General features: G+C 41.8%; 1 protein-coding gene across 6 annotated transcripts in view; it reads right to left on the bottom strand.

Annotated features, from left to right (window-relative positions):
- Positions 1-22,561: 22,561 nt before the first annotated feature.
- Positions 22,562-25,757, bottom strand: part of magi1b (membrane associated guanylate kinase, WW and PDZ domain containing 1b) — a 492,316-nt gene continuing 489,120 nt past the window's right edge. For all 6 annotated transcript variants that reach the window (XM_068051572.1, XM_068051574.1, XM_068051577.1 and 3 more), the window contains one exon: positions 22,562-24,857. In XM_068051572.1, the coding sequence (XP_067907673.1) occupies positions 24,079-24,857 (779 nt within the window). In that variant the 3' untranslated portion in view covers positions 22,562-24,078. The remainder of the gene's footprint in view (positions 24,858-25,757) is intronic.

Raw genomic sequence — 25,757 nt, 5'->3', positions numbered from 1 at the left:
ATTTTAAAGATAAACAAGTAGAGATGTGGTTTAGTTTTATTTATATTATTTCACTGAGCTGCTGATGTCTGTTGTGCCTCCACAGGCAGCTTGCCCATTTTAAAAAGATGGAAAACTAATTATATATATTTGCATAATTAGTTTCAAAATCATAACATCCTAAACATTCTTATGGCAATCTCTCAACACAGCATTTGATGCTTTTTCTGCAGTAAAAATTCCAACACTACCATACATTTTCAACTTTACAATAATATTTCTAACCATAGAGTAATAATTCCACCTCTCCAGTAATAATTCCAACTCATCAATGATATTTCCAGCTGCTCAAAACTGGGCATTCTTTGAAGTACTGTGGGTTATCAGCAGCAGCAAAAATTGTATTCCATCACAATCTGAAACTTCATGGTTCAGTCTACATTACCATCAAGCCAGGGAACCATTCAATAAGAAGAGCATGCCAGGAGCTGCAGCAGACATACCAAAAAATGAGGTGCCAACCTGGTACATCCAGTCCTGCCACATCCAGTTGTGAATGGTAGTGGGGAAGTAAACAACTAACGAGAGGAGGAGGCAACATGTATATCCCCATCCTCCACGATGGCAAAGCCCAGCTTCTCAGTGCAAAAGACAAGGCATTTGCAACCATTTTCAGCCAGAAGTGCCAAGTAGATAATCCATCGCAGTCTCCTACTGAGGTCCCCACCATCACAGAATCTAGTCTTCAACCAATTCAGTTCACTCCACATGATATCAAGAAACAGCTGAAAGCACTGGATACTGCAAAGGCTGTGGGCCCCAACAATATCCCAGCTGTAGTGCTTAAGACTTGTGCTCCAGAACTAGCCACACCTCTAGTCAAGCTATTCCAGTGCAGCTACAATACTGACATCTACCCAATGTGAAAAATTGCCCAGGCATATTCCATCCATAAAAAGAAGGACAAATCCAATCTGCCCAATTACTACCCCATCAGTCTACTCTCAATCATCCGCAAAGTGATGGAAGGCATCATCGATGATGCTATCAAGTGGCGCTTATTCATCAATAACTTGCCCATCGATGCTCAGTTTGGGTCCCACCAGGATCACTTGCCTCCAGGTCTCATTACAACCTTGATCCAAACATAGACAAAAGAGCTGAATTCCCAAGGTGAGTGACAGCCCTTGACATTAAGGCAGTATTTGAACGAGTGTGGCATCGAGGAGTTCCGGTAAAATTGAAGTCAATGGGAATCGGGGGTAAACTCTCCACTGGTTGGAGTCATACATAACACAAAGTAAAATTGCTATAGATGTTGGAGGTCAATCATCACTACAGGAGTTCCTCAGTGTCCTACGACCAACTATTTTCATCAATGACCTTCCCTCCAGCATAAAGTCAGAAGTGGGGATGTTCACTAATAATTGCACAGCATTCAGTTTCATTTGCAACTCCTCAGATACTGAAGCAATCTGTGCATGTATGCAGCATGACTTGGACAGGCTTGGACTGATAAGTGGCAAATAATATACATGCCACACAAGTGCCAGGCAATGACAATTTCTAACAAGAGAGAGTCTAACCATCTCCCTTTGACATTCAATGGCATTATCATTGTCAAATACCCCACCATCAATATCCTGGAGGTCACCACTGACCATAAGCTTAACTGGACCAGCTACATAAATACTGTGACCACAAGAGCAGATCAGAAGCTTGATATTCTATGGGAGTAACCAACTTCCTAACTCCCCAAAGACTGTCCACCATCTACAAGACACAAGTCAGGAGTGTAATGGAATAGTCCCCACTTGCCTGGATGAGCGCAGCTTCAACACTGAAGAAGTTCAGCGCCATCCATCAAAGCAGCCCACATGGTTGGCACCCCATCCACAACCTTACTCATTCACTCCCTCCACCATTGGCACACCATGGCTGCACTGTGTACCATCTACAAGATGCACTAGGGATACAATTTCAAAATAAGGGGAAGCCACTTAGGAGAGAGATGAGGAGAAACTTCTTTACTCAGAGGGCTGCGAATCTTTGGAATTCTTTACCCCAGAGGGCTGTGGAAGCTCAGTCATTGAGTATGTTTAAAGCAGAGATTGACAGGTTTCTCAATACCAATGACATAAAGGGATATGGGGATAGTGTGGGAAAAACACATTGAAGTGGATGAACAGCCATGACCGTATTGAATGGCAGAGCAAGTTCGATGTGCTGAATGGCCTACTCTTGCTCCTATGTTCTTACGTTCCTATGTTCCTTCAATAGCACCTTCCAAACCCACAACCTCTACTACCTAGAAGGACAAGGACAGCAGGCACGTTGCAAAACCACCATCTGCAAGTTCCTCTCAAAGTCACACACCATCCTGACTTGAAAATATATGGCCGTTCCTTCACTGTTGCTCGGTCAAAACCCTGGAACTCCCTTGTGAACAGCACTGTGGGTGTACATACACCACACCAACTGCAAAGTTTCAGTAAGGAGGCTCGCCACCACCTTCTCAAGGGCAATTAGAAATGCGCAATAAACCAGTGACACCCACATCCCAAGAATGAATTAAAAACCCTACAAAAACATGCATTTATATACTGTCTTTAATGTAGTAATACATCCCAAAGCACTTTACGGGAGCATTATCAAACAAGTTTGACACCAAGTCACAAAGGAGGATATTAGATGACCAAAAGCTTGGTCAAGAGGTTTTAAGAGTGCCTCAAAGGAGGAGAGAGAGGTGGAGAACTTTAAGGAGGGAATTCCAGAGTTTAGGGCTTAAGCAGCCGAAGGAAACTCTGCCAATGGTGGAATTATTAAAATCAGGGATGAGCAGGCAGCTGATTGGATGAGCAAAAATTTCTTGGAGGGTTGTGGGGCTGGAGGCAATTACAGAGCTCAGGAGGAGACAGGGCATGGAGGAATTTGGAAATAACGATGAGAATTTTAAAATCAAGGTGTTGCTGGATTGGCAGGCAATGTAGATCTGCCGGCACCAGGGTAATAAACTTGGTGTGAGTTTCGGATGAGCTCCAGGTTATGTATGGTGGTAGAGGGGAGGCTGATCAGGAAAGCATTGGAATGATTAAGTCTAGAGATAACAAATGCAAGGATGAAGGTTTCAGCAGCAGACGAGTTGAGGCAGGAGTGGCATTGGGTGATGTTATGCACGTTGAAGTAGGTGGTCTTAGCAATGGTGCGGATATGTGGCTGGTAGCTCATCTTGAGGTCAAATACGACGCCAAGGTTGTGAAGTATCAAGTTCAGCCTCAGACAGTCGCCAGGGGAGGGATAGAGTATGTGACTAGGGAACAGAGTTTGTGGTGGGAACCAGAGACAATGGCTTCAATATTCTCAATATTTAGTTGGAGGAAATTTCTGCTGATGTACTGGATGTCAGAGTCTGATTATTTCGACACAGTGAAGGGGTGGAGAAAAGTGATGGTGAGATAGAGCTGGGGTCGTCAGCGTACTTGTGAAACCTAACATTGTGTTTTCATGTTGATGAAAAATAGGAGGTGGACAAAAATAGATCCTTGTGAAATATTTCCAACTCTACAGTGATATTTCCAACTCCACAATAATATTTCAAATTCTACAGTAACATTGGCCCAACTGTTATAATGGAAGAAATATGACAGCAACTTCAGGATTATGCACAGACGCAATTAAACATGGAAATCCAGAAGTTGCTGTCAGAGATACCCTGCTCCTCAACAGGGTGCGCCGGTGCAGCCCTTGTCGATAGAAATGACTGCAACAGTGTGAACCTGCAATACTTACCCACCAGTTGCACACTAAAAATGGCTGTAACAGTTAGGTGCATTCAAGAATGAGAGTTTTTATTGGCGTGATAATTACTGATGAACAGCCTCACTGGATCTGAAAAATTAATTTTACAAATGTACAGTCTCATTCCCTCAGAATATTCGTGTTGGGAGATTTAAAAAGGAAAATTATAATAATTTAAATCCCATCTGTATTTCCCAATCTTTATTTTGCTTTCAGAATCTTATTTCAGTCTAATTTATATTTACTGTTTTATTCATCCTTGTTTGAGCTTTGCAAGTTTCAGTGAGGATTCATCAATCTGCTTGTTTGAAGTACCTTACAATTTCTTGCCCTGTTCACAGATGCCACAGATCCCCTGCAGAGGACACAGTGCTGGATTAGAGGAAATCTTCGCTGAGAAGTTCAAAAAAACTCTGTGGGTAACTATCAATGAAGTGAGCAGTGGAAACTATTCCTTCCACACTGAGAATCCAGGCCAACACATCCAACTCTAAAATAATAATTGAAACTCTCCATTTTTTTAATTCTTTCATGTGAAATGGGTATCATTGACAAGGCCAGCATTTATTACCCATCTCTAACTACCCTTGACAACTGAATGGCTTGCTAGGCCATGTCAGAAGGCAGTTAAGAGTCAATGTGGGTCTGGAGTCACATGTCGGCCAGACCAACTAAAGGACATGAGTGAACCAGATGGTTTTTTATAACAATTAATGATAGTTTCATTGCACTATTACTGAGACTAGCTTTCTTTCCAGATTTTTTTTATTGATCAATTGAATCTAAGTTCCACCAGTTACCATGATGGGATTTAAACCCATGTCCCCAGGGCCTCTAGATTCCTCGTCCAGTGACATTACCACTGCACCACCAGCACCCACATTTCAACTCTACAATAACATTTTAACTCTACAGCAATAATTCTAACTCGATGATCAACCCTTTTAGGACAGCCACATCATTTCTGCTAAATTTCACTTCCTACACAGAAATATCTCTGTTAAATTGTTCATTCATACCATCATCCGCTTACTCTCATTAAGAGAGAAAATGTATATATTCACTGGCATATCAAGAATGTATTATACAGACAGGAAGATAAAAGCTAGCAGTGCTGCAATTAGGGTGATGAATGGGCGTAATCTCCTTTTGCTGCATAGCATTTAAAATGGGAATTCGATTAAAATGCTCCATCCTATCAGCTTCACAAAGAACAAAAATGTAAAGTACAAAGTCAGTAGTAATGCAAAATATCACACAAATACTAATACTAGTGAGCATATGCTCACTCTACACAGGCGCTTACCATATAGTGTACAACCGATACATTTTAAAAAGACCGCATTAATGTATCACCTATCTTGATCCCAGGATGTCCTAATGAAGCATTTTTGAAGTGTAGCTACTGTTGTAATGTAGAAAACACAGTAGGTGATTTGTGCACACCATAGTCCCACAAACAGCAATGTGATAATGACCACATAATCTGCTTTTAGTGATATTGGTTAAGGGATAAATATTGGCCAGGACACTGGGAAAATGCCAATGGTCTTCTTCGAATAGTGCCATGGGATATTTTACATGCATCTGTGAGATCAGACGGGGTCTTCAACAGTGCAGCACTCCCTCAGTGGTGCATTGGAGCATCAGCTAAGTTTGTGCGCTTATGGGATAGGATTTGGAATTTTTCAGATGGCATAGGCCCTCCCCAACTAAGATAGAATTGTCAGCTTATTGAGGAATGGCCTGTCATTTTAATTCAATGTTTAATACGATATTTATTGTAATTTAATTGATTGATAAAGGTTTAAACATTTTAATTAGTCACCTCAGTTACCTCTATTTTTTGAAAAAAAATTCAGGTAATAACAAAATAGCTTCAGTTGTAAGGTATAATTGAGACCCTGGTTTTAACATCATAGAACCTGCTGGTGATGCCTTAAGAACATAAGAAATAGGAGCAGGAGTAGGCCATTCAGCCCCTTGAGCCTGCTCTGCCATTTAATAAGACCATGACTGATCTGATGGTGGTCTTAACCCCACTTTCCTGCCTGCCCCCCATAACCCGTGACTCTCTTGTAGGTCAAAAATCTGTCTAACTCAGCCTTGAATATATTCAATGAGTCAGCCTCCACTGCTCTGTGGGGAGGATAATTCTGAAGATTAATTGACCCTCTGAGAGAAGAAATTCCTTCTCATCTCTGTCTTAAATGGAAGGCCCCTTATTTTTAAACTGCACCCCCTAGTTCTAGAGTCCCCCACGAGGGGAAACATCCTTTCAACATCTACCCTGTCAAGGCCCCTCAAAATTTTATATGCTTCAATAAGATCAACACTCATTCTTCTAAACTCCACTGAGTATAGACCCAGCCTGCTCAACTTTTCCTCAAAGGACAACCCCTTTATCCCAGGAATCAGCATAGAGAACCTTTGTTGAACAGCTTCCAATGCAAGTATATCCCTCCCTAAATAAGAAGACCAAACTATACAGAGTACTCTAGGTGCAGTCTCGCCAATGCCATGTACAGTTGTAGCAAGACTTCCCTACTTTTATACTCCATCCTCTTTGCAATAAAGGGCAAATTCCATTTGCCTTCCTAATTACTTGCTGTATCTGTATGCTAACTTTTTGTGATTCATGTACAAGGATTCCCAGATCCCTCTGCACTGCAGCATTCTGCAGTGTCTCTCCATTTAAATAATATTCTGCTTTTCTATTCTTCCCACCAAAGTAGACAACCTCACATTTTCTCACATTATATTCCATCTGCCAAACTTTTGCCCACTCACTTAAAACCTCTATGTTTGCTGATTCTTTGTGTCCTTCTTACAACTTGCTCTCCTACATATCTTTGTATCATCAGCAAATTTGGCTACAATACTCTCAGTCCCTTCATCAAAGTCATTGATATAGATCGTAAATAGTTGAGGCTCCAACACTGATCCCCGTGGTTACAGTTTGCCAAACTGAAAGTGCCCCGTTTATCCTGACTGTTTTCCTGTTATTTAGCCAGTCCTCTATCCGTACTAGTATATTATCCCAACACCATGAGCTTTTATCTTGTGTAGTAACCTTTTATGTGGCATCTTATCAAATGTCTTTCGGAGATCCAAATACACTACATCCACTGGTTCCCTTTTATCCACCCTGCTTGTTACATCCTCCATATAATTTAAGTTCCACAGCGCTATGCTGGAATTTGAACTCACATCACTGGATCATTAGTCCAGGCCTCTAGACTTGTAACATATCCACCATGCTAGCATACACTTCTTTAATAACATATGTGCTCATATTATGATTTTGTTTCTATATGTATATGATGTGTATTCATAATCCCCTCAGCAACATTTCTACATTATATTCATATTCTTAGTTCACACTGTAAATCCAAGCTCTACAGTTTTATTCAAGTTAGCACTGTATTTTAATAGTGTAAAGTATAGTGTCCTAGTAAATCTATACCCCTAAAGCTAATTTACTAGGGATTGATTTTAACCTGCCGAAATTGGTGTTAACAAGATGGTAATGACCTCAAAATGGAGTGAGTAGACTTATTGCCAGTTCACCCTAATGTTAATGTCACTGTCACCTTCACAGGGGCTTACCTGTAATAGGCAGCAGACCCCTTTTAAGATACAAACAGCGATCCTATGATGTACAGAAGATCCAAACACTATTATAGATAAGATTGGTTAGGAGCATGTGCCGAGTATACCAATGGAGCTGAAGAGGGCCTGGAAAGGTAGTTTGCAATAAAATTTGTGGGATGAGAAGGAGTAGGAGAGCTCTTGTGGGTCTCACAGAAGTACCACCCTGTCGGTCTAACTTACCCACCTCTTCCAAGATCTATTGGCAGCTGCTTCCAGTGTCCAAGCCTGCTAACATTCCTGTGGTCATGGAATACCCATTAGGGGTCCACAGCTCACCAGTTACATTCATGAGGCCTGGGCCTCAATTGTGGTGGCTTCTTGCCACCTGAACAGGTGGCCAGCTGGCATATTGTGTACAAAAGTAATTTAATCCTACCACTAGATTTCATAATTCATATTGTCATCAGGGTTGCAAACTCTGGTTTGACATATTCATGAAGATTTGATCACATGACATTTGCCCACTCTTCGCATATGCTATCCCATTTACTTTAGCAGCATGTGTCTTAGCATCATCAAGCCCCAAATAGTGAGATGAATAACACAATTTATAAACCAAAAAACATAAGTAGAAAGATTCAAGGGCAAGTAAAGCAGAAAATAAGAAGATAAGAAATAGGAGTGGAGGAGGCCATTCAGCTCTTCAAGCCTGCTCTGCCGTTCAATAAGGTCACAGGTGATCTCCTACCTCAACTTGGTAGAGGTAGATTGGGCCTTTGGCAGGTGGTGAGAAAACCAACATGAAGGAAAAACCTACTTGAACTCATTCTCACCAACCTAACTGTTGCAGATGCATCTGTCCATGACAGTATTCGTAGGAGTGATCACCACACAGTCCTTGTGGAGACAAAGTCTATCCATTGTTTTCAATGGCACTACCACCATGCTAAATGGGATAGATTCAGAACAGATCTAGAAGCTCAAAACTGGGCATCCAAGAGACACTGTGGGCCATCAGCAGCAGCAGGATTGTATTCCAGCACAATCTGTAACTTCATGGCCTGCTTATCCCTCACTCTACCATTATCATTAAGCCAGGAGACCAACTGTGGTTCAATGAGAATGGTAGGAGAGCATGTTAGCAGCAATTTCAGACATACCTAAATATGATGGGCAACCTGAAGAAGCTATAACACAGGTCCACATGCATTCTAAAGACTGGAAGCAGCACGTTATAGACAGCGATATCACCATCGATAGATCAGATCAAAGCTCTGCAGTCCTGAAATATCCAGTTGTGAATGGTGGTGGAGAATTAAATAACTAATGGGAGGAGGAGGCTCTATGAACATCCTCATCCTCAATGAAGGCAGAACCCAGCATGTGAATGCAAAAGACAAGACTGAAGCTTTTGCAACTATCTTCAGCCATTGGTGCTGAGTGGATCATTCTCCTAAGGTCCCCAGCACCACAGATGCCAGTTTTGAGCCAATTCGATTCACTCCATGTGATATCGAGAAACTGCTGAAGGCACTGGATACACCAAAGACTGTGGGACCTGACAACATCCCAGCTGTGGTACTGAAGACTTGTGCTCCAGAACTAGCTGCACCTCTAGCCAAGTTGTCCTAGTGCATTTACAACACTGGCATCAGCCCTACATAGTGGAAATTTTCCCAGGTATGTCCTATTCACAAAAAGCAGGACACATCCGATCCGACCAATTACCTCCCCATCAGGCTACTCTTTTCATCAGCAAAGTGATGGAACGCATCATCCACAGTGCTATCAACTGACACTTACTCATCAATAACCTGCTCACCAACGCTCAATTTAGGTTTGCCAGGACCACTCAACTCCTGACCTCATTAGAGCCTTGATCCAACATGGACAAAAGAGCTGAATCTAGCGGTGAGGTGAGAGTGACTGTCCTTGACATCAAGGCAGCATCTGACTGAGTGTGGCATCAAGGAACCCCAGTAAAATTGAAGTCAATGGGCATCGGGGGAAAATTCTCCAATATCTGGATTCATACCTAGCACAAAGAAAGATGGTTGTGGTTGTTGGAGCTTAGTTCCAGGAAATCGCTGCAGGAGTTCCTAGGCTCAGCCATCTTCAGCTAAGCAGCTGAATGACCATTTCTCCATCATAAGGTCAGAAGTGGGGAGGTTTGCTAATGACTGCACAGTGTACAGTTATATTCACAACTCCTCAGATACTGAAGCTTTCCATGTCCACGTGTAGCAAGATCTGGACAATGTTCCGTTTTGGGCTCATAAGTGGCAAGTAACATTCATGCCACACAAGTGCCAGGCAATATCCATCTCCAACAAGAGAGAATCTAACCATCTCCCCTTGACATTCAATTGCATTACCGTTACTGAAACTCCCATCATCAACATCCTGGGGGGTACCATTGACCAGAAACTTAACTGGGTCAACTATATAAATACTGTGGCTAGAAGAGCAGGCCAAAGGTGAGTAACTCAATTCCTGACTCCCTAAAGCCTATCCACCATCTACAAGACACAAAGCAGGAGTGTGATGGAATATTGTTGTTACGATCAGGTGAGAAGGGGTTGAAGGGTTTCCCTCTATTCCCTCTCCTTATTTGATCACAAGAGGTTTATTTATTTTTGAAGTGGATATATTTGCCAATTCAGTGAGTGTTTAGCTGTTCATGCACCTTGATCAGAAAAAAAAATTGGACAGGTTTTCTTGAGTTTAACAAAGAAAGAGGTTAGCATTATTGTACTTAAACCGATCTAAGTAAAATATGCTTCAACTTTAACACACACACACACAAATAGGGAAGGATCAATTGGTCAAATTAGAATTCAGAGAAAGAAAAGGGGTATACAGTCTGTGGAAGATGCTGACTCGGCTGGCTTTAGGCTGAATTCGGTGGTCGCACGACTTTCTTTTGGTAGTCCTGAGGCTTCCAGTTTGAAGATGTGGATGGCTGATTCGGTGTTCTACTGGGGACAGCAATGCGGCTGATATCCTTCAAGGAGTCTCTGTCTGCAGCAGGGTCATGGTCAGTAGACAGGATTCAAAGCTTGCAAGGTGGATTGGGGAAAGAGAAAGGAAGGAGGGACCCCATTTGAGTCATCTCTTGTCAGTGTCTAGCTGCTTGTCTGGTTGCTGCAGAGAAAACACCATCTTAGAGACACAGATGGTGGGCCTGTCACATGACCATTACCCAGTGATTCAAGCATGATGGTTACCAGTGTGTATTCCCTCTTGAAACTTAATCAATCCATGTCTAGGAATTGATTTCTCACAACCAGGGTCTAACTGTTCAAGCGATTATATTTGAGTGGTTCATTTCCATCAGTTTAATATTCAGGTGATGTCCTGGATCCTTTGCTAATGGGAACGGGATAGATAGTTCACTCAGATTCCCCAGGCCATTGTTCTTGATGCGTCTCCACCTCAATGCATTGGAATGTGGAGTACAATGATGCAAATTTGAGTGGCCATCTTTAGCTACCAGCAGAGTCAGCTGTTGTTTTAAAATTTAGCTCAGGTTTCCAGCTGGTGGATTAAAAATCATCATTCAACCTAGCATGTTTTCATGATACCTCCACACCACGTGAAATGAAATGCAATGACAGGAGCATTTCATTCTAAGGTTGTAAATAAAAGAAACTGTACACACACATTAATCCTCAGACACTCACTTATCAATCTCACACTGCCATAGCTATGCTCTGGTTTAGTTTTCTTCCGGGATGATTCTGTGCTGAGTTAGATTCTGGATAAAACATCATCTATTGCATTGTTTTTTCCTGCAATGTAGGTAATCTTTAGGTGGTAAGGTTGCAAAAGCAGGCTCTATCGAATAGCTTTGTAATCTGGGTTTTGAAGTTCTCCACAAATGTCAAAGGATTGTGGTCGTCATAAGTTACATTCTCTCTATATCCATTTCGGACATAAACTTCAAAGTGCCTGAGAGCCAGTAACAGTCTCAGAATTTCCTTCTCCACAGTAGAGTATCTCGTTTGATGTCTGTTTAATTTTTTGGAGAAATACCGGACAGGTCTCATAATGCCTGACTCATCATCTTGGAGCAGGATAACACCTACCCCTAGGTCACTAGCATCAACGCCACTTTAAATGGTTTGTTAAAGTTTGGTTAAGATGGTTTTCAACCTCTCGAAAGCTGTTTGGCATCTCCCTGACTGCATTACCTTTGCTCTTTTTTGTAACAAGTATGCCAATGGGGTGACTCTAGTGCTGAAGTTTAGGACAAACTTGCGATAAAACCCACACATCTCCAAAAATTGCATTATTTCTTGTTTGGTCATGGGGACGGGAAAATCCATCAAGGCCTGTACCTTTGCCGCTCTGGGCAGTACTTGCCCCTGACCCACAACATATCCTAGGTAGGTTACCTGAGCTTTACCGAACTGGCTCTTTGCAAGATTTACTACTAGGTCAGCCAACCTTCGGAAGAGGGCTTCTAACTGGTCTAGGTGCTATCCCCCGCCACCCCGCCAGGTGTCATTGTACACGAACAGATCATCCAGGTACACTTCACAGTTGGGTAGGCCAGCCACTGCCTGATTCATCAGCCTTTGGAAGGTGACTGGGGCATTTCTTAATCCAAATGGCATCACCCAGCACTGAGGTGACAAAAGCCAAGATCTCTTTAGCTCAGGTGGTTAAGGAAACCTGCCAGTATCCTATTAACAAGTCTATTTATGCTATGTAGGTACATACCTATGAACATACGAATTAGGAGCAGAAGTAAGTGATTCGGCCCCTCTATCCTACTCCACCATTCAATAAGATCATGGCTGATCTGTGTGTCCTGAATTCCACACTCCCTCTATCCCTGATAACCTTTGATTCCCTTGCCTAACAAGAATATATCTACACCCACCTTAAAATTATTCAATGATCCTGCCTCCACCACCTTCTGAAGCAGAGAATTCCAAGGACACACAACACTCCGAGAGAAAAAATTTCTCCTCATCTCTGTCTTAAAAGGGCGACCCTTAATTTTAAAACAGTACCCCCTAATTCTGGACTCCCCCACAAGAGGAAACATCCTTTCCACATCCACTTTGTCAAGACCATTCAGAATCTTATCGACTTCAATCAAGTCTCTCCTAACTCTTCTAAACTCCAGTGAAAACAAGCCCAGTCTGTCCAACCTTTCCTCAAAAGTCAACCCGCTCATTCCAGGTATCAATCTAGTAAACCTCTTCTGAACCACATCCAACACATTCGCATCCTGTTTCCTATTCTATCAATACAGTCTTCCAGTCGCGGCATTAGGTGGGAGTCAGCTCTGGTCACAGCATTATCCTTCCTGTAATCAATGCAGAACCTTGTCGAGTCATCAGGCTTGGGCAAAAGCATGACTGGGGGATTCCAGCTGCTCTGACTGGGCTCAATCAGCTTGTGCTCCAGCATATACTGAATTTCCTCCCGAACTTGGGTCAGTTTCCCAGGACCTAGGCGATAGGGATATTGCTTTATGGGAGGGGTCTCTCCTATGTCCACATGGTATAGGGCTAGGGTTGTGCACCCTGGTTTTCCCTGCGGATCTCTTTAAACGCTGTGAGCAGCCTTGTTAGATCTCTTCTCTATTCTGCATTTAAATAGGAGAGTACAGTATCTAATCTCCCTAACATTCTGGTGCTCGCCAACTGGACGGCAGAGGATTCGATTTGGGAATCTTCCAAGCCTCCCTCTAAATCGTCCTCACTGTCTCTTTCACCCTTCTCTTTCCCGACTGCCTAACAGATGTCTGCTTGTTTGTGCCCTTCTGGGCTGTGACACTGCTTTAACATATTGGCGTGGCACAACCTCTGCTTTTTTCTATGGTCTGGGTGTCAATGAAATAATTCAGCTCTCTAATCCTCTTTACTACTCTGTATGGGCCACTGAACCAGGCTTTCAGTGGTTCATCTTGCATTGGTAACAGCACAAACACATGGGGCTGAAATTTATGAGCGCGCTGCAAATCGCGGCAGCGCACTCTGATCTTGGCGGTCTTCAGGCCACTGTGCAGGCGCTGGCACCATTTTTAAAGGGCTTCAGGCCCTTCATTTTTATTTACATTTTTAAAGGTGCATACAAACTGCAGAAAAAATTTATTTTATCTTTGATTCCCCTCTCCCGTCCTCCCCCCACTGACATCTCATTTAATAAATGGACATATCCCCCCACAAAAAAAGACTTTTGAATGTGCCAAAGTTCCACTCCCCACCTGCAGAACCTTTGACCCTCAATCCCTTCCCACCATCCCCACAACCAATCAGAGCAGTTTTCCCTGCTCCCACACCCCTCATGAACTGAAAATTTCACTCCTAATCCCTCTCCGCCAGTGTCACGCCTCGGAATGCCGAATGGAGCTGCGGCCAGCAGCTGTAATATCGGTGTGGGATGGCCACCGGGACAAGGTAGGTTAATTTGAATGATTTTAATTTAATTATAATATTAAAATGACAGCCCTGCCACTGAGTGGTGGGTGGGGCCACAATGAGGCCTTGCCGCCACCATTAAAAAGCAGTGGGGACTTCTCAGCATCAGGGATGATGGCAGGCCTCTCCCAGAAGAATTTTCCAGGTCCCCTCACCACGGCCCGACGCCAGAGGCCTCATAAAATTCAGCCCATGGTCTTCAGGCTGAAATGTTCTAGCCTTGGCATGTTTATTTTCCTGCCTTTTTATAGCTGTCTGGGAGGTTTTTAGGTTTTCCTGCGCCACTGCACAGGCTCTCATGAGCCACTCGCGGAACATGGAGATGTCGTCTAACATGCAAGGTTATCCCTGTGTCCTATAAACATCTCCTTAATTAGTTTAAGAGGACCTCTCACCTTATGTACATAAACTAATTCAAAGGAACTAAAGCCAGTGAACTTTCTCCCAGTGATGGGGGTATTCATAGCGGTATGACCTGATCATTGTCTTTAGGGTCTGGTAGTACTGTTCCAAAACCCCTTGTGACTGTGGGTCGTAAGCTGAGGACTTTAGCTGGGTCATGCACAGATTATCCATGACCTTTTGAAAGATACAAGACTGAAATGTGTGCCCTGATCCGACTGGATCTCAGCAGGCTGCCCATATTGCGTGAAGAATTGGGTTAGCCCCTGCACCGCTACCTTGGCAGAGATTGTTCGTAAAGGGATAGCCTGTGGAAATCGAGTAGCCACATCCATAATGGAGAGAAGATATTGGTAGCCCCCTTTTGTTTTCGGCAGGGGCCCCACACAATACACCAGCACTCTGCTGAATGGTTCAACAAAAGCCAGTATGGAATAATGGCCCATTTCCACAGGGACACCATGTACAAGTCTCTAGACAGAGGGGGGAGAAAACGTACCCAACGTCGCCCTCATCCTGATGGCCACCTTTGTGGCTGCATCAAGTGGTACGCAAACACTAAGTGTCACTATGTGCTGAGTTTCTATCTGCCCCTGTGTTACGAAGGATGGGTCTGGCATCATTGCCACAAAACACTCCATTCCATCCCATACCACTTGTCCCTCGTGGAAAAGTTTGTGCAGAAAAACTTTGGCCACAAGTCCACCGGGCAGTGGTCAGCACGTAATGTCCTCGAGGGCCTGTGGGAAAAGGAGATGGTGGATCCTGTCCGATGGTTCCCCGAGCAGATTGTCAAACTCATTTGGCAGAATGCCTCATCGCCAGAACTTTCAAACAAGCACCAAGACGTAGCTTGGCTGGCAGTGAGAAGGGCACTCCCCATCAGATCCTTCCTGCACTCATGGAGTCTCACTGCCTCTGCACGCTTCCCTTGAGGTGGCTGTGGTGATGAAGAGACTGTTGCCCACCTCATTCTGCAATGTGTCCTTGCAAAGAAGGTCTGGAAAGTGTTGCAGTGGTTTTTGTCAAGGTGCATCCTGAGCAGCTCCGTGACACAGCTCGACAGGTTGTTCCCAGGGACATATACTGAGACAAACATCAACTGCTGCTGGAGGACCATCAACTCGGTGAAAGAAGCTCTTTGGTCTGCCCGAAACTTGTTGGGTTTCCAGTGCAAAGAGTTGGCCACGACCGAGTATTGCAGACTGGCACATTCCAAGGTCCAGGAATACATGCTGAGGGACACACTAAAGCTTGGGGCAGCTGCCACAAAGTCTCAATGGGGAAAGGCCACATTATAAGGCCTGCCTGCCATTATATACTAAGAGGCAGGAAACTGTGTAAAACCCCTCGGGCTATATGATTTAGCTGAAATGTATGTGGTAGATATCACAAATAACTGCAATCATATTGAGGCACCTCAGCGTGCCAGAGGCTGCATGGAAAGAACTCGAACCATACTGCACTTTCTGTAATGACCAATTTTAAATGTTATGGATTGCACTTATAGGATTATGAATAAAGTCTAGTTTTGCAAAGAAAAAGCTGGTATGGGAATTAGGGATGCAGGTTTTATTGCAGGTTGGGTCACCACACAGTCAGGGAAAATGCCAGGGAGCTTGCCCTGCAACTGCTCTGTCTCCCTGACCTCGTTCAGTCTCTCTAAAACCACTGGAGAAGCTACCACCTTTGGCCCTACCAGATCATTACCCGGGAGCAGGTCGACCCCGTCCACAAGTAAACTAGGGACAATCCCCACGGTTACCAGTCCTGAAATAAGGTTGCACTTCAGGTGCACCTGATATAAAGATATGGTGTCATGGTCCTGTAGTTTCTTTCTCCTCTGGGGAATATGTGGTGTGTCTTTAAGGCTGGAAAAGGAGCCATACTGCTTTAATAACCAGCAAGCCTCAGGACTGGATATACAATGTTGCAATTATTTTTTGAACTGGCTTTTTAGTTGAAGACATTCTGTTCTAACAGGACACAGACAGCTGGTGTTAGCACCTGAAAGAAGAGCTCTCAGCCATTTAAACTGAAAGAAGAGAATTTAGTCTGTTTAATTATTATCTCTCAAAATTCTAAAAAAGTCAAGCCAAAACAGAGGTCTCTGATAATTTAAACTGAAGGAAGGGAAGTTAGACTGTGACAATCTTTTATCCCTCAAAAACTCTAAAGACAGATTGATTCTATTGAAAGTGTTTTGAAATCCATCACTGGAGAAGGAAAGCATCACTTACTGCTGGAATTAGACTACATGTTTTCCCCATCGGACAGCTGTGAGGACTTCAAGCAACATTGGACTGTAAATTTGCAAGGACTCTAATTTTTTCTATTTTAAATGTTGTTTATATCTTCATAGTGTTTAAGAATTTCATTTTTTAAATTAAACAGTTAATTTGTTGATTTAAAGCCACCTGGTTTGGTTAGCCTCAATCAGGGGTTAAAAGATGGTACAATTTGGCTGGGTCTTTCTTTAATTTGGAAAGTTAAAAATGATAGGTTAGGCGATCTGTGGAGGAACGGGATTGAATTAACAGTGCGTTTTTCCCACCACAATCAGAATCATATATTTTGATTGGGGGCTTTGACTGGAGCAGTCAGTCGTAACAATGGGCATATACCTTCCCTGATACCATTTAGTAATACTTTGGTGTTCAATGTACTCTCTGGGGGAAAAGTTTTCCCAGCAGAAGCGATTTGGTGGCCCCTGTATCCCTATGTATGACTATGGGCTTACTTGCCTCACTTAAGGGGTATGGAGTCACTTTTCCTTTAGACACAAAATCCTGGTAACTCTCAGGAATTTTGTTAAGTTCTCCCGAACTCATAGCAGTACATTTACAGGGACTTATTACCATAGTCAGAGCCACAGCCACTGCTGTGCTTTCCATCAGGACCCCTTTTCCTGCAATGGTCCAGTGTACCCTGACTAATCCTATGGGTTTTCCCAGTTACTTCCAGCAGTCAGCTCGAAGGTGACCTGCCTTGTTACAATGGAAACATTGAGGCTTTCGGGCATCAGTCCTGTTCTCAGCACTTTCCCTTATAGCCTGAGGAGGGCCCCCTGTGATTCCAGCTTACCTTTCTCACCCATGGCTGTTCATCCTCCTATCACACTCCCATCTTCTATCCTGTTCAGGTTTTTGGAGTTGGCGAGGGGTTTCCCTTGGAGCAAGGGCTTGTGGAAAGCTCATAATCATCAGCCAGGGTTGCTGCCTGCCAGGGTCTTGGAACGTGGTTTCTTATGGAAAGGGGAAGTGAGTTTATGAACTCCTCGAGGAGGATCATCTCTCTGAGGTTTTCATAGGTGTACTCTATCTTAAGAGCCTGTATCCATCTGTTGAAAGCGAGTTCCTTAACCTTTTTGAACTCAATGTAAGTTTATACTGGCTGCTTTCGGAGAGTTCAGAACTTTTGGCAGTACATCTCCGGTGCTAGCTCATATGCGCTCAGAATAGCATTTTTGGTCATCACTTAGTTTGCTGAACTCTCGGACAATAGGGAATAAACCTCATGGGCTTTTCCTGTTAATTTTCTTTGCAGTAGTAAGATCCAACCCTCCGTTGGTCACTTCAACAGTTGATGATCGCTCCAGATTCTCCAGGCAGGAGAAAGATCCTGCCAGCATCTACCCTGTCAATCCCCTTACCAATTTTATATGTTTCAAGAGATCATCTCTCATCCTTTGAAACTCTAGGTTAATAGGTCTAGGGTAGGATTTTCCCCACGAGCTTTAGGACCCTGCTGTCAGGGTCAAATGGGGGTCAGAAGCTGCTACTGTGTGGGGAACAGTCACCTGTCTGTGATTTTCCCAAATTGGCCAATTAATGGTCTTAAGGCAGACTTCCTATCGAATTAAGGACGGCAGGTGGGCACTCGAAGCTGGAGGGCCAATAGGAGGCCCTCCAGCACTGAAGAAGCAGCAAGTTGCCTTTTCAGGTAAGTGAGAGATAGGGTGCCCCAAGATGGAGGTGCCCTCTCTCCAACTTCATAACATTTTAAATAAAAAATGCCCAGTTGCAGATTGCACCATTGTGGATGGGGATTCCCTCCACAGAGCGGCTTGTGGCCGCAACTGATGCCAGACTGGTGGGAGGGCCGCTAAACCTGCCTGGAGTGCTGGCCACCACCCTCCTGTATGCTGCCGGGTGGCTGCCTCCAGGTAGCTACACTCTTCTCTGATGCTTCCGGGGACCTGGAGGCTGATTGGAATTTTCCAGTTTGCCTTTGACAATAGGCCTTAATAGGCCTATAATGAGCTCAACTGGCTACCCACCACTTGCAGGCATGTAGCCCTGTCACAACCCCCTACCCTTCCCCAAATTCCACCGCCAGGAAACTGGCTCGGGGGTGGGATGGAGCCGGCAAACCCCAGCACACCAGCTGGTGTCGGTAATTTATGCGCCCAGCTGCCTCCATGCCCACTCCCATCAGGTACTAAAAATTTACCCCTTGTCTACTCAATATTTAAATAAAAACTACTTCTGTGATGTTACTACTGTATTGACCATGATGAGAAACACCAATTACCAGATTCATCAAAGACATCACTGATATAAGTAACTTCTGGATGAAGTTTTTGTACAACTTTATGACTTTATAAATACACAGCAAGATATGAAAATAATAAATAAAAACAAAACCCACTCTAATTAAATTCTCTGACTTCCATACCCGACCGCTGAAGCCCAGCTTCAGGGAGATGAGGCTCAGTCCTCAGGGAGCTGCACCAAAGTTGCCTGAATCTTGTAATGGAACACATAATACAACAGCACACAACACAGGCTGACATTTCTCCCTCACACTACGTTGTATTTCTTTCTCCCTCCTCTGGTTTGTGTTTTTTTTTCTCTCTCTCCTTCCTAGTTTCTTTCTCTGGATTTAAGAGTTTCCAGCTGATTTTTTTTTGTTGTCCCAATACTGTCATCCTCACAACTGGCGAGGAAGCGGCATTTCCAAACAGCGGGGCAACCAGCAGAGCCCAGACAACACGGTTTTGTTGCAAGCCACAACAGCCAGTATACTACACAAAAGGGGAATATGGTAGGGCAGTAGTAATATGACTGAACTAGTAATGCAGAGGCCCAGGCTAATGCCCTGGGGACACAGTTTCAAATCCCACCACGGTAGCTGGTGGAATTGAAATTCAATTAATTAATTTAAAGAAATCTGGAATTGAAAGCTGGGCTTAGTATTGGTGCCATGAAACTATCATTGATTGTCATAAAAATCCATCTGGCTCACTAATGCCCTTTGATTGTCATAAAAACCCATCTGGTTCACTAATGCCCTTTAGGGAAGGAAATATGCAGTCCTTACCTGGTCTGGCCTACATGTAACTCCAGACCCACAGCAATGTGGTTGACTCTTAACTGCCTTCTAAACTGCCCTAGCAAGCCACTTAGTTCAAGGGCAATTGGGGGTAGGCAACAAACACTGGCCTTAATAGTGACCCTCACATCCCATGAAAGAATAAAATAAAATGCACAAAACGTGCAATGACCATTTCTCTTGAGTTGCCAGCAGCAGCATTCAGGATGCCAATTGCCCAATCTGCTAGATGCCATCCAAAGCTGGAGGGTTGGGGACCCTAATTTTCATAGGATAAGCTAGATAAGTTCATGAGGGAGAAAGGAATTATGTATTGATAGGGTGAGATGAAATAAGGTGGGAGGATGCTCATGTGGAGCATATACAGCAGCATTGGCCTGTTTCTGTGCAGTAAACTTCAAATGATTCTGCTGTGAATTCATTTCACTGCAGGCAGCTGTCTATATAATTAGTTTAATTATAGGAGATACGGATACAACAGTTAAATGAACAACTAGGTGCACATAACGGGATTATAGCTGCATTACAAGGTGAATCATAGGCTGCTCCTGGTGAAATAACTTAAGACACATATTCACCTTCATCTGTGAGGATGTAGTTCCTGTGGAATCTTAAATTTTAGGATTATTAAACACTAGGCATAATTTTACTGATTGTGTACTTGCTAGGTAGTGCTAACATTACACATTGTGGTAATAACATACATTTTCAGGTTACAAAACCGCAGTATATTTTAATTTCTCATTCCTGCATTGTTATGGGATGGAATTTCCACATGGGCAAAGCAAATCCACTTGAATGTGATTTTCAAGTCCTATATATTTAAACTATTTTGTGACAAAACAGGAATGGAAATGGTGGCAGCATGGTTACATTATGGGAGTAGTAATCCAGAGGTCGGGAGACAAAACTTCAAATCCCACCACAACACCTGGAATTTAAAAATTCAATTAATTAAATACATTTGGAATTAAAAAGCTGGTGTCAGTATTGATGACCATGAAACTACTCAATTGTCATAAAACCCATCTGGTTTTAATGCCCTTTAGGGAAGGAAATCTGTCATTCTTACCTGCTCCCGCTTTTTTGTGTCTCCAGACTCACAGTTATGTTGTTGACTCTTAACTTAGCAAGCCATTCAGTTTTATTCAAGATGTTGGCTCACTCCCACCTCCACAAGGGTAATTAGGGATGTGCAATAAATGCTGGCCTTACTGGTGACACCCACATGCTGTGAATTAATTACCAAAAAGGGGCGGGGGGGGGGGGGTGGCATGTCTCTACTATTCAAAGTGCTCCCAAAAGGAATTACAGCAAAATAAAACAAGTGCCTATAAGCATGTCATCAATGCCTTTCATAGATTTGCTTCTTATTTTTCACAAAGATTCTTTGCATACGAACATACGAATTAGGAACAGGGGGGGAATGGCCATTTTTAATTACAGGTGCTGTATGTGGCCACTCTTTCAAACATTGCAGCAAAATAATGATGACAGCATGAAAATATATGGGAAGTATACTTAAACAAATATCTTCAGCATTTAATTTCTTATTACTGTCAATGCACATTACAAAAATAAAATCTAATATTTCCTTTCAAAACTAAAGGTTACTGATTGTTACCTTATAGTTACCACATTTCAGTATTCTGATAGTATCTATCAGAATATGTCTATGGTTTACATTTGTCAATAAATTATGTAGTATTTGGAATTTATACAAAATTGTACAGCAAGAATACTCAGTGCTAATTTTCACACATTGAAAACAGCACTGATAAAATGTCATTTAAATTTCAAGATTTGTCCATATTTTTATATGTATTTGCACACTTCTGTCAGTTCTTGTAGTATAGATCTTTCAGTCAATGAGCAATCTTTCAACAGGGAAAAATTGAGAATATTAATTATAAAAATTAATAGATGACACATTCCATTTTGGAAGTATTGGTACATTTATTCACAATCCAGGAAAGTAATTCCAAACTCCTTAACTGTTTTATTTTTTCTCAAAGTTTTAAAAAATTATATTCTGGGATTGTGGATTTGTGTTCAATTAATAAACATTTTTTTAACAATGTTCCAATATTGTTCGTGGAAATTTCCAAATTTGTGAAAGAGTATTCAAACCATGACTGGGATAATAGTAGAGTTCTCTTACTGTATGGAAAAACAGCCTATTTTACACCAGGAAACCTTGCATGGGTTGAATCAGTGAACAACTGCATACCAATTGAGGTCTATAATTATGATTGCAGTCACTGTAAGCATTCACATTTATATCCATAAGAATTGCAATCAAATCTGTATCATGCAGGATGACTGTGCAAATGGTTTCTTCCTTCTGTGAAAGTAACATCAAAAATCCATTTTTTTCAGGGGTTTTTTTCATGTTTGTACTTGCTGCTGTTCAATCTTCAGTCCGTTAACACCCTATCTGTACTAATGCTTTGTCTTTCAACACACCATTAACATATTGTTTGCCTTTGCTCCATGACTTTTTGGTCGGCTATGTGGCCTTGTCCAATCTACACCTTCTCCTTTGTTATCTCTTGCCCCACCCCCGCCTCTCTTGCTTATAACCTTTGACATTTCTAATATTTGCCAGTTCCGAAGAAGAGTCACTGACCCGAAACGTTAACTCTACTTCTCTTTCCAGAGATGCTGCCAGACCTGCTGAGTGGTTCCAGTATTTCTTGTTTTTCTATCAAAAATCCATTGTTGCTAACCTGTAGCATACTTTACAACATTCCTACAGTGAACTAATAGATGTGACATTGAAACAAGACAAATTGTCAGATCTTTGAAGATCTATTTAATGCCAATCATCCATTGCAACTTTACCCCTTCAACCATATATTTCGAAAGTATCTGATCCAAGGTATACATAATGAAACAATGCAAACTGAGGTAACAGAGGAACATAAAACATCATTGAGTATCCTGCAAAATTATAGCTTGTGAGATAGTCAAATAGTAGGAAACAGCACAGGCACTTTATGACACTCATTAACACTAAACTGATGAATTTGTATGGAAAATTTTATTTGATAATAAAAATAGCATTCACAGACTTCTTTTTGTAGCTGCATATACATTGTGATCTGTTTCGGGGTGGGGGGGGGGGGACGGAGCTATACGGATATATTAACATCTACGTACTATACTTTACTACACTAAATATATGTATATAGTCACATGGGTCAAGCTACGAACAATGTAGTATTTATATATGCATAGTGTTTTATAAAAAGATTTGCCCATATATTGCTTTCAATCTACACAGCAGAACATTAGGTCTATAGCACATTGCAAGAATTAATGCTTAAAGAACACAGACTGCATACAAGTGTTTCATAATATACAGGCAGGTTCACCATCAAGAAATAGAATTTCAAAACCAACAAAAACGTAATAATTACTGATATAGTATTCCTTTTGAAAACAGTTTTATATACCTGAATCATTTTACTTTAAAATATGTCCCATAAATCAGTTTGTTCCATTTCTGAAATATAAACACTATCACATTCCTCACAACTAGTTTTGCCATAGTTTTACTCTTTTTACAAGAAAGGCAACATTTTCCAACAGGCTCTATTAATTACAATTTAAGATGGTTAGTCATACATTTGTACAGTACCATGGCAACAACAGTGATAAAACTTGCAATGCTTATTTTAGTGTTGTAATGGAAATGTGAACAGTACACATATACACACTGAAGCACTGAAAGCAGTTCACTTAGTGGTTCAACAGTAATGAAGAGCTTCTTTATGGCTCAGCTAGGCAGTTTCTCCTCTCATTTTTCACGCAGTGCCACAGCAGACCTTCACCACACAGTCCCCTTTTGCAATCGGCTTAGAAGTTATCAAATGAACCTACATTACTATTCCACTTCAAATTTTTGAATATACCACCTGTTTACAGTTGATGCTAAAATCTGCACACTCTTTTTAGCCATTTTTCTATTGGTCTAAACACACTTTCTCCTTCATAAGTATATCAACATCACGAGTCTTATTACTCCAGTTTAGAAGCTTGCTCTTCTTTTATGTCATCTGATCAGCAACTCACCCATCAACTTTTAGATGTTTCAGAAAGCCTCCAAACTTTTTGTGTGATATAGAAAAATACTTAGTATTAAAACGGCATAGTGTTTCGACAAAGTGCAATTATTTTGTGCTAATGTCATCTGATTTCATTACAATGTTGGAGACACCCCAAGGACTAACAAAATATCTGGCAAGTTATCTAAAATCAATAATACAATTAAGGCTTACATTTGACATGTAATTTCAATACTATTTTCCTTTTGAGCAATCCCTAGCTTGTGTTGGGTCAGGCACATTTTACTGTGAACATTTTCCTGACATATGTACAGTGTCACATTTGTTGTCTGTATTTTTTTTTTACATCAGCAGGCCTCAAGTCTTTTCAAGCTGACAAACACTTATCAACTTTGGGATCTTTTCAGAGAACCTATTTTGTCCTTTTAGACAGAACTTAACTTGTCCAGTGCATGTTCCTTCATTCAGATGCTGAGATCAGTGCTGCATTCTCGAACAGCTTTCCTTCTAGGCTGCGGGGATTGCCTAGAATTTCTGGTAAAGTCATTTTTCTCCGTGTTATGTTCATCTCTGTGCCTGGATCTTTCATCAGCTTTGCTTCTTTTCTCGGGTGATCTGTCTCTTTTTGCATCGAGTGACCTGTGCCTCCTTCTCTCAGGTGACCGCTCTCTTCTTCTCTCAACTGTTGTTTCTTTCTTCCTGTAGGGTGACCTTTCTCTTGTTCTGTCAGGTGACTTCTCATTTCTCTTGCTAGGTGACCTTTCCCTCCTCCTTTCAGGTAAATCTTGCCATCTCCCTTCAGGTGATCTTTTCCTCCTTTCAGATGGTCCCTCCTTGTGTCTGCCAAGAGATCTTTCATTCCGTTCCATATTTTGACCTGCCATCCTTGATATTTCCCTACCTCTTTCTGGAGATCTTTGATAATATCCATTCTCTGCCTTCCTTTCTTGACGTTGTTTCCTATCAGGTGATCTGTCCTTCCTCCTTCCGGGTACATTTTCTTGTCTTTTGGAAGTACCATTCCAGGTTGTAGTGTGGTGTTCCTTGGTTGGTCTGCTGTGTTCTTTTCTGCCTATTGGCTCTTTTTGTTCACTAATCCTCCTTTCTCTGTGCTGTGATGATTTGTGAATTTCTGGTGGATAATTGGGTTCCAGTGATGGATGAGGTCGTCTTTCTGATAAGTATTTCACTTCCGGTACATTTTGTGAATCTGTTGTGGAACTGCCCCTGTCATTGTTTGGGTCTGAAAGATAAAAGAAAGATAATTTGGTTCAAATATTGATAAGAGTAAAACCTTTTAACATGATCCATGTTATTATAAAGTACCCCTCAATTTTCCTGTTACTAACACAATTTCATCCTTGAACCTATTCGCCCATAAGAATTTAACGCGTGACCTCTCATTGTTATTGAACTGCAGGCAATTTATTAAATAAAAACCTTAAATTCAACTCCAATTAATTGCAATTGTTTCTTTAATATATTAAACGTTGTAAATATTTTGGCATTTTTAGTGGATTATGTGCTCATCAATGTGAAGGTCATTGCGGTATAGGTTGTATAGAACATACTTAAAGGTACATTTGTTTTGCACAACGTTATCAGCAGTTAGTTCCATATCAAGCATAGCACAAAATGGATGAAGAATAAAGCTTTCTATCTTGCCCTGAAATTACACGTTGGTATACTAGGCTATTGATATGTAGTACATTCACCTGAATTTCCTCTCTCTGCTATTTTAGTAAAGGTGCAAGCCCATTTATTTTAAACTAGTTAAATTTGAAAGTAGTCGAATTTCAGATGAATGCACATCCCACAGTGTCATTTCCAGGGCAATGCGTCTGAACACTAACCTCAAAAGAGCATGATCTACTACTCAAACAAGCTATTTCAAGAACACAAGATCAACGTTATGAAATACACATACAAACAGGATTTGTATAGGTATAGTGGCTGCCTCAATTAAAATTACTTTTGGCACATAGTCATTTTCAATTCAAACTTTAACACAACAAGATATGTTATTAGGAATATGTGATATTTGTAATGTAAAAAAGTTTGGAATTCATCATTCCCATGAATTGCAACAGATCTGCAGAGCAACCTTATTTATGTAGTCATATAAGTTAAGTAAAGTTAGAGA

The sequence above is a fragment of the Heterodontus francisci genome, chromosome 19, assembly GCF_036365525.1.
Source record: "Heterodontus francisci isolate sHetFra1 chromosome 19, sHetFra1.hap1, whole genome shotgun sequence".
NCBI lineage: Eukaryota > Metazoa > Chordata > Chondrichthyes > Heterodontiformes > Heterodontidae > Heterodontus > Heterodontus francisci.
The sequence above is the reverse complement of the archived record's forward strand: the minus strand, read 5'-3'. Positions and strand labels throughout refer to the sequence as shown.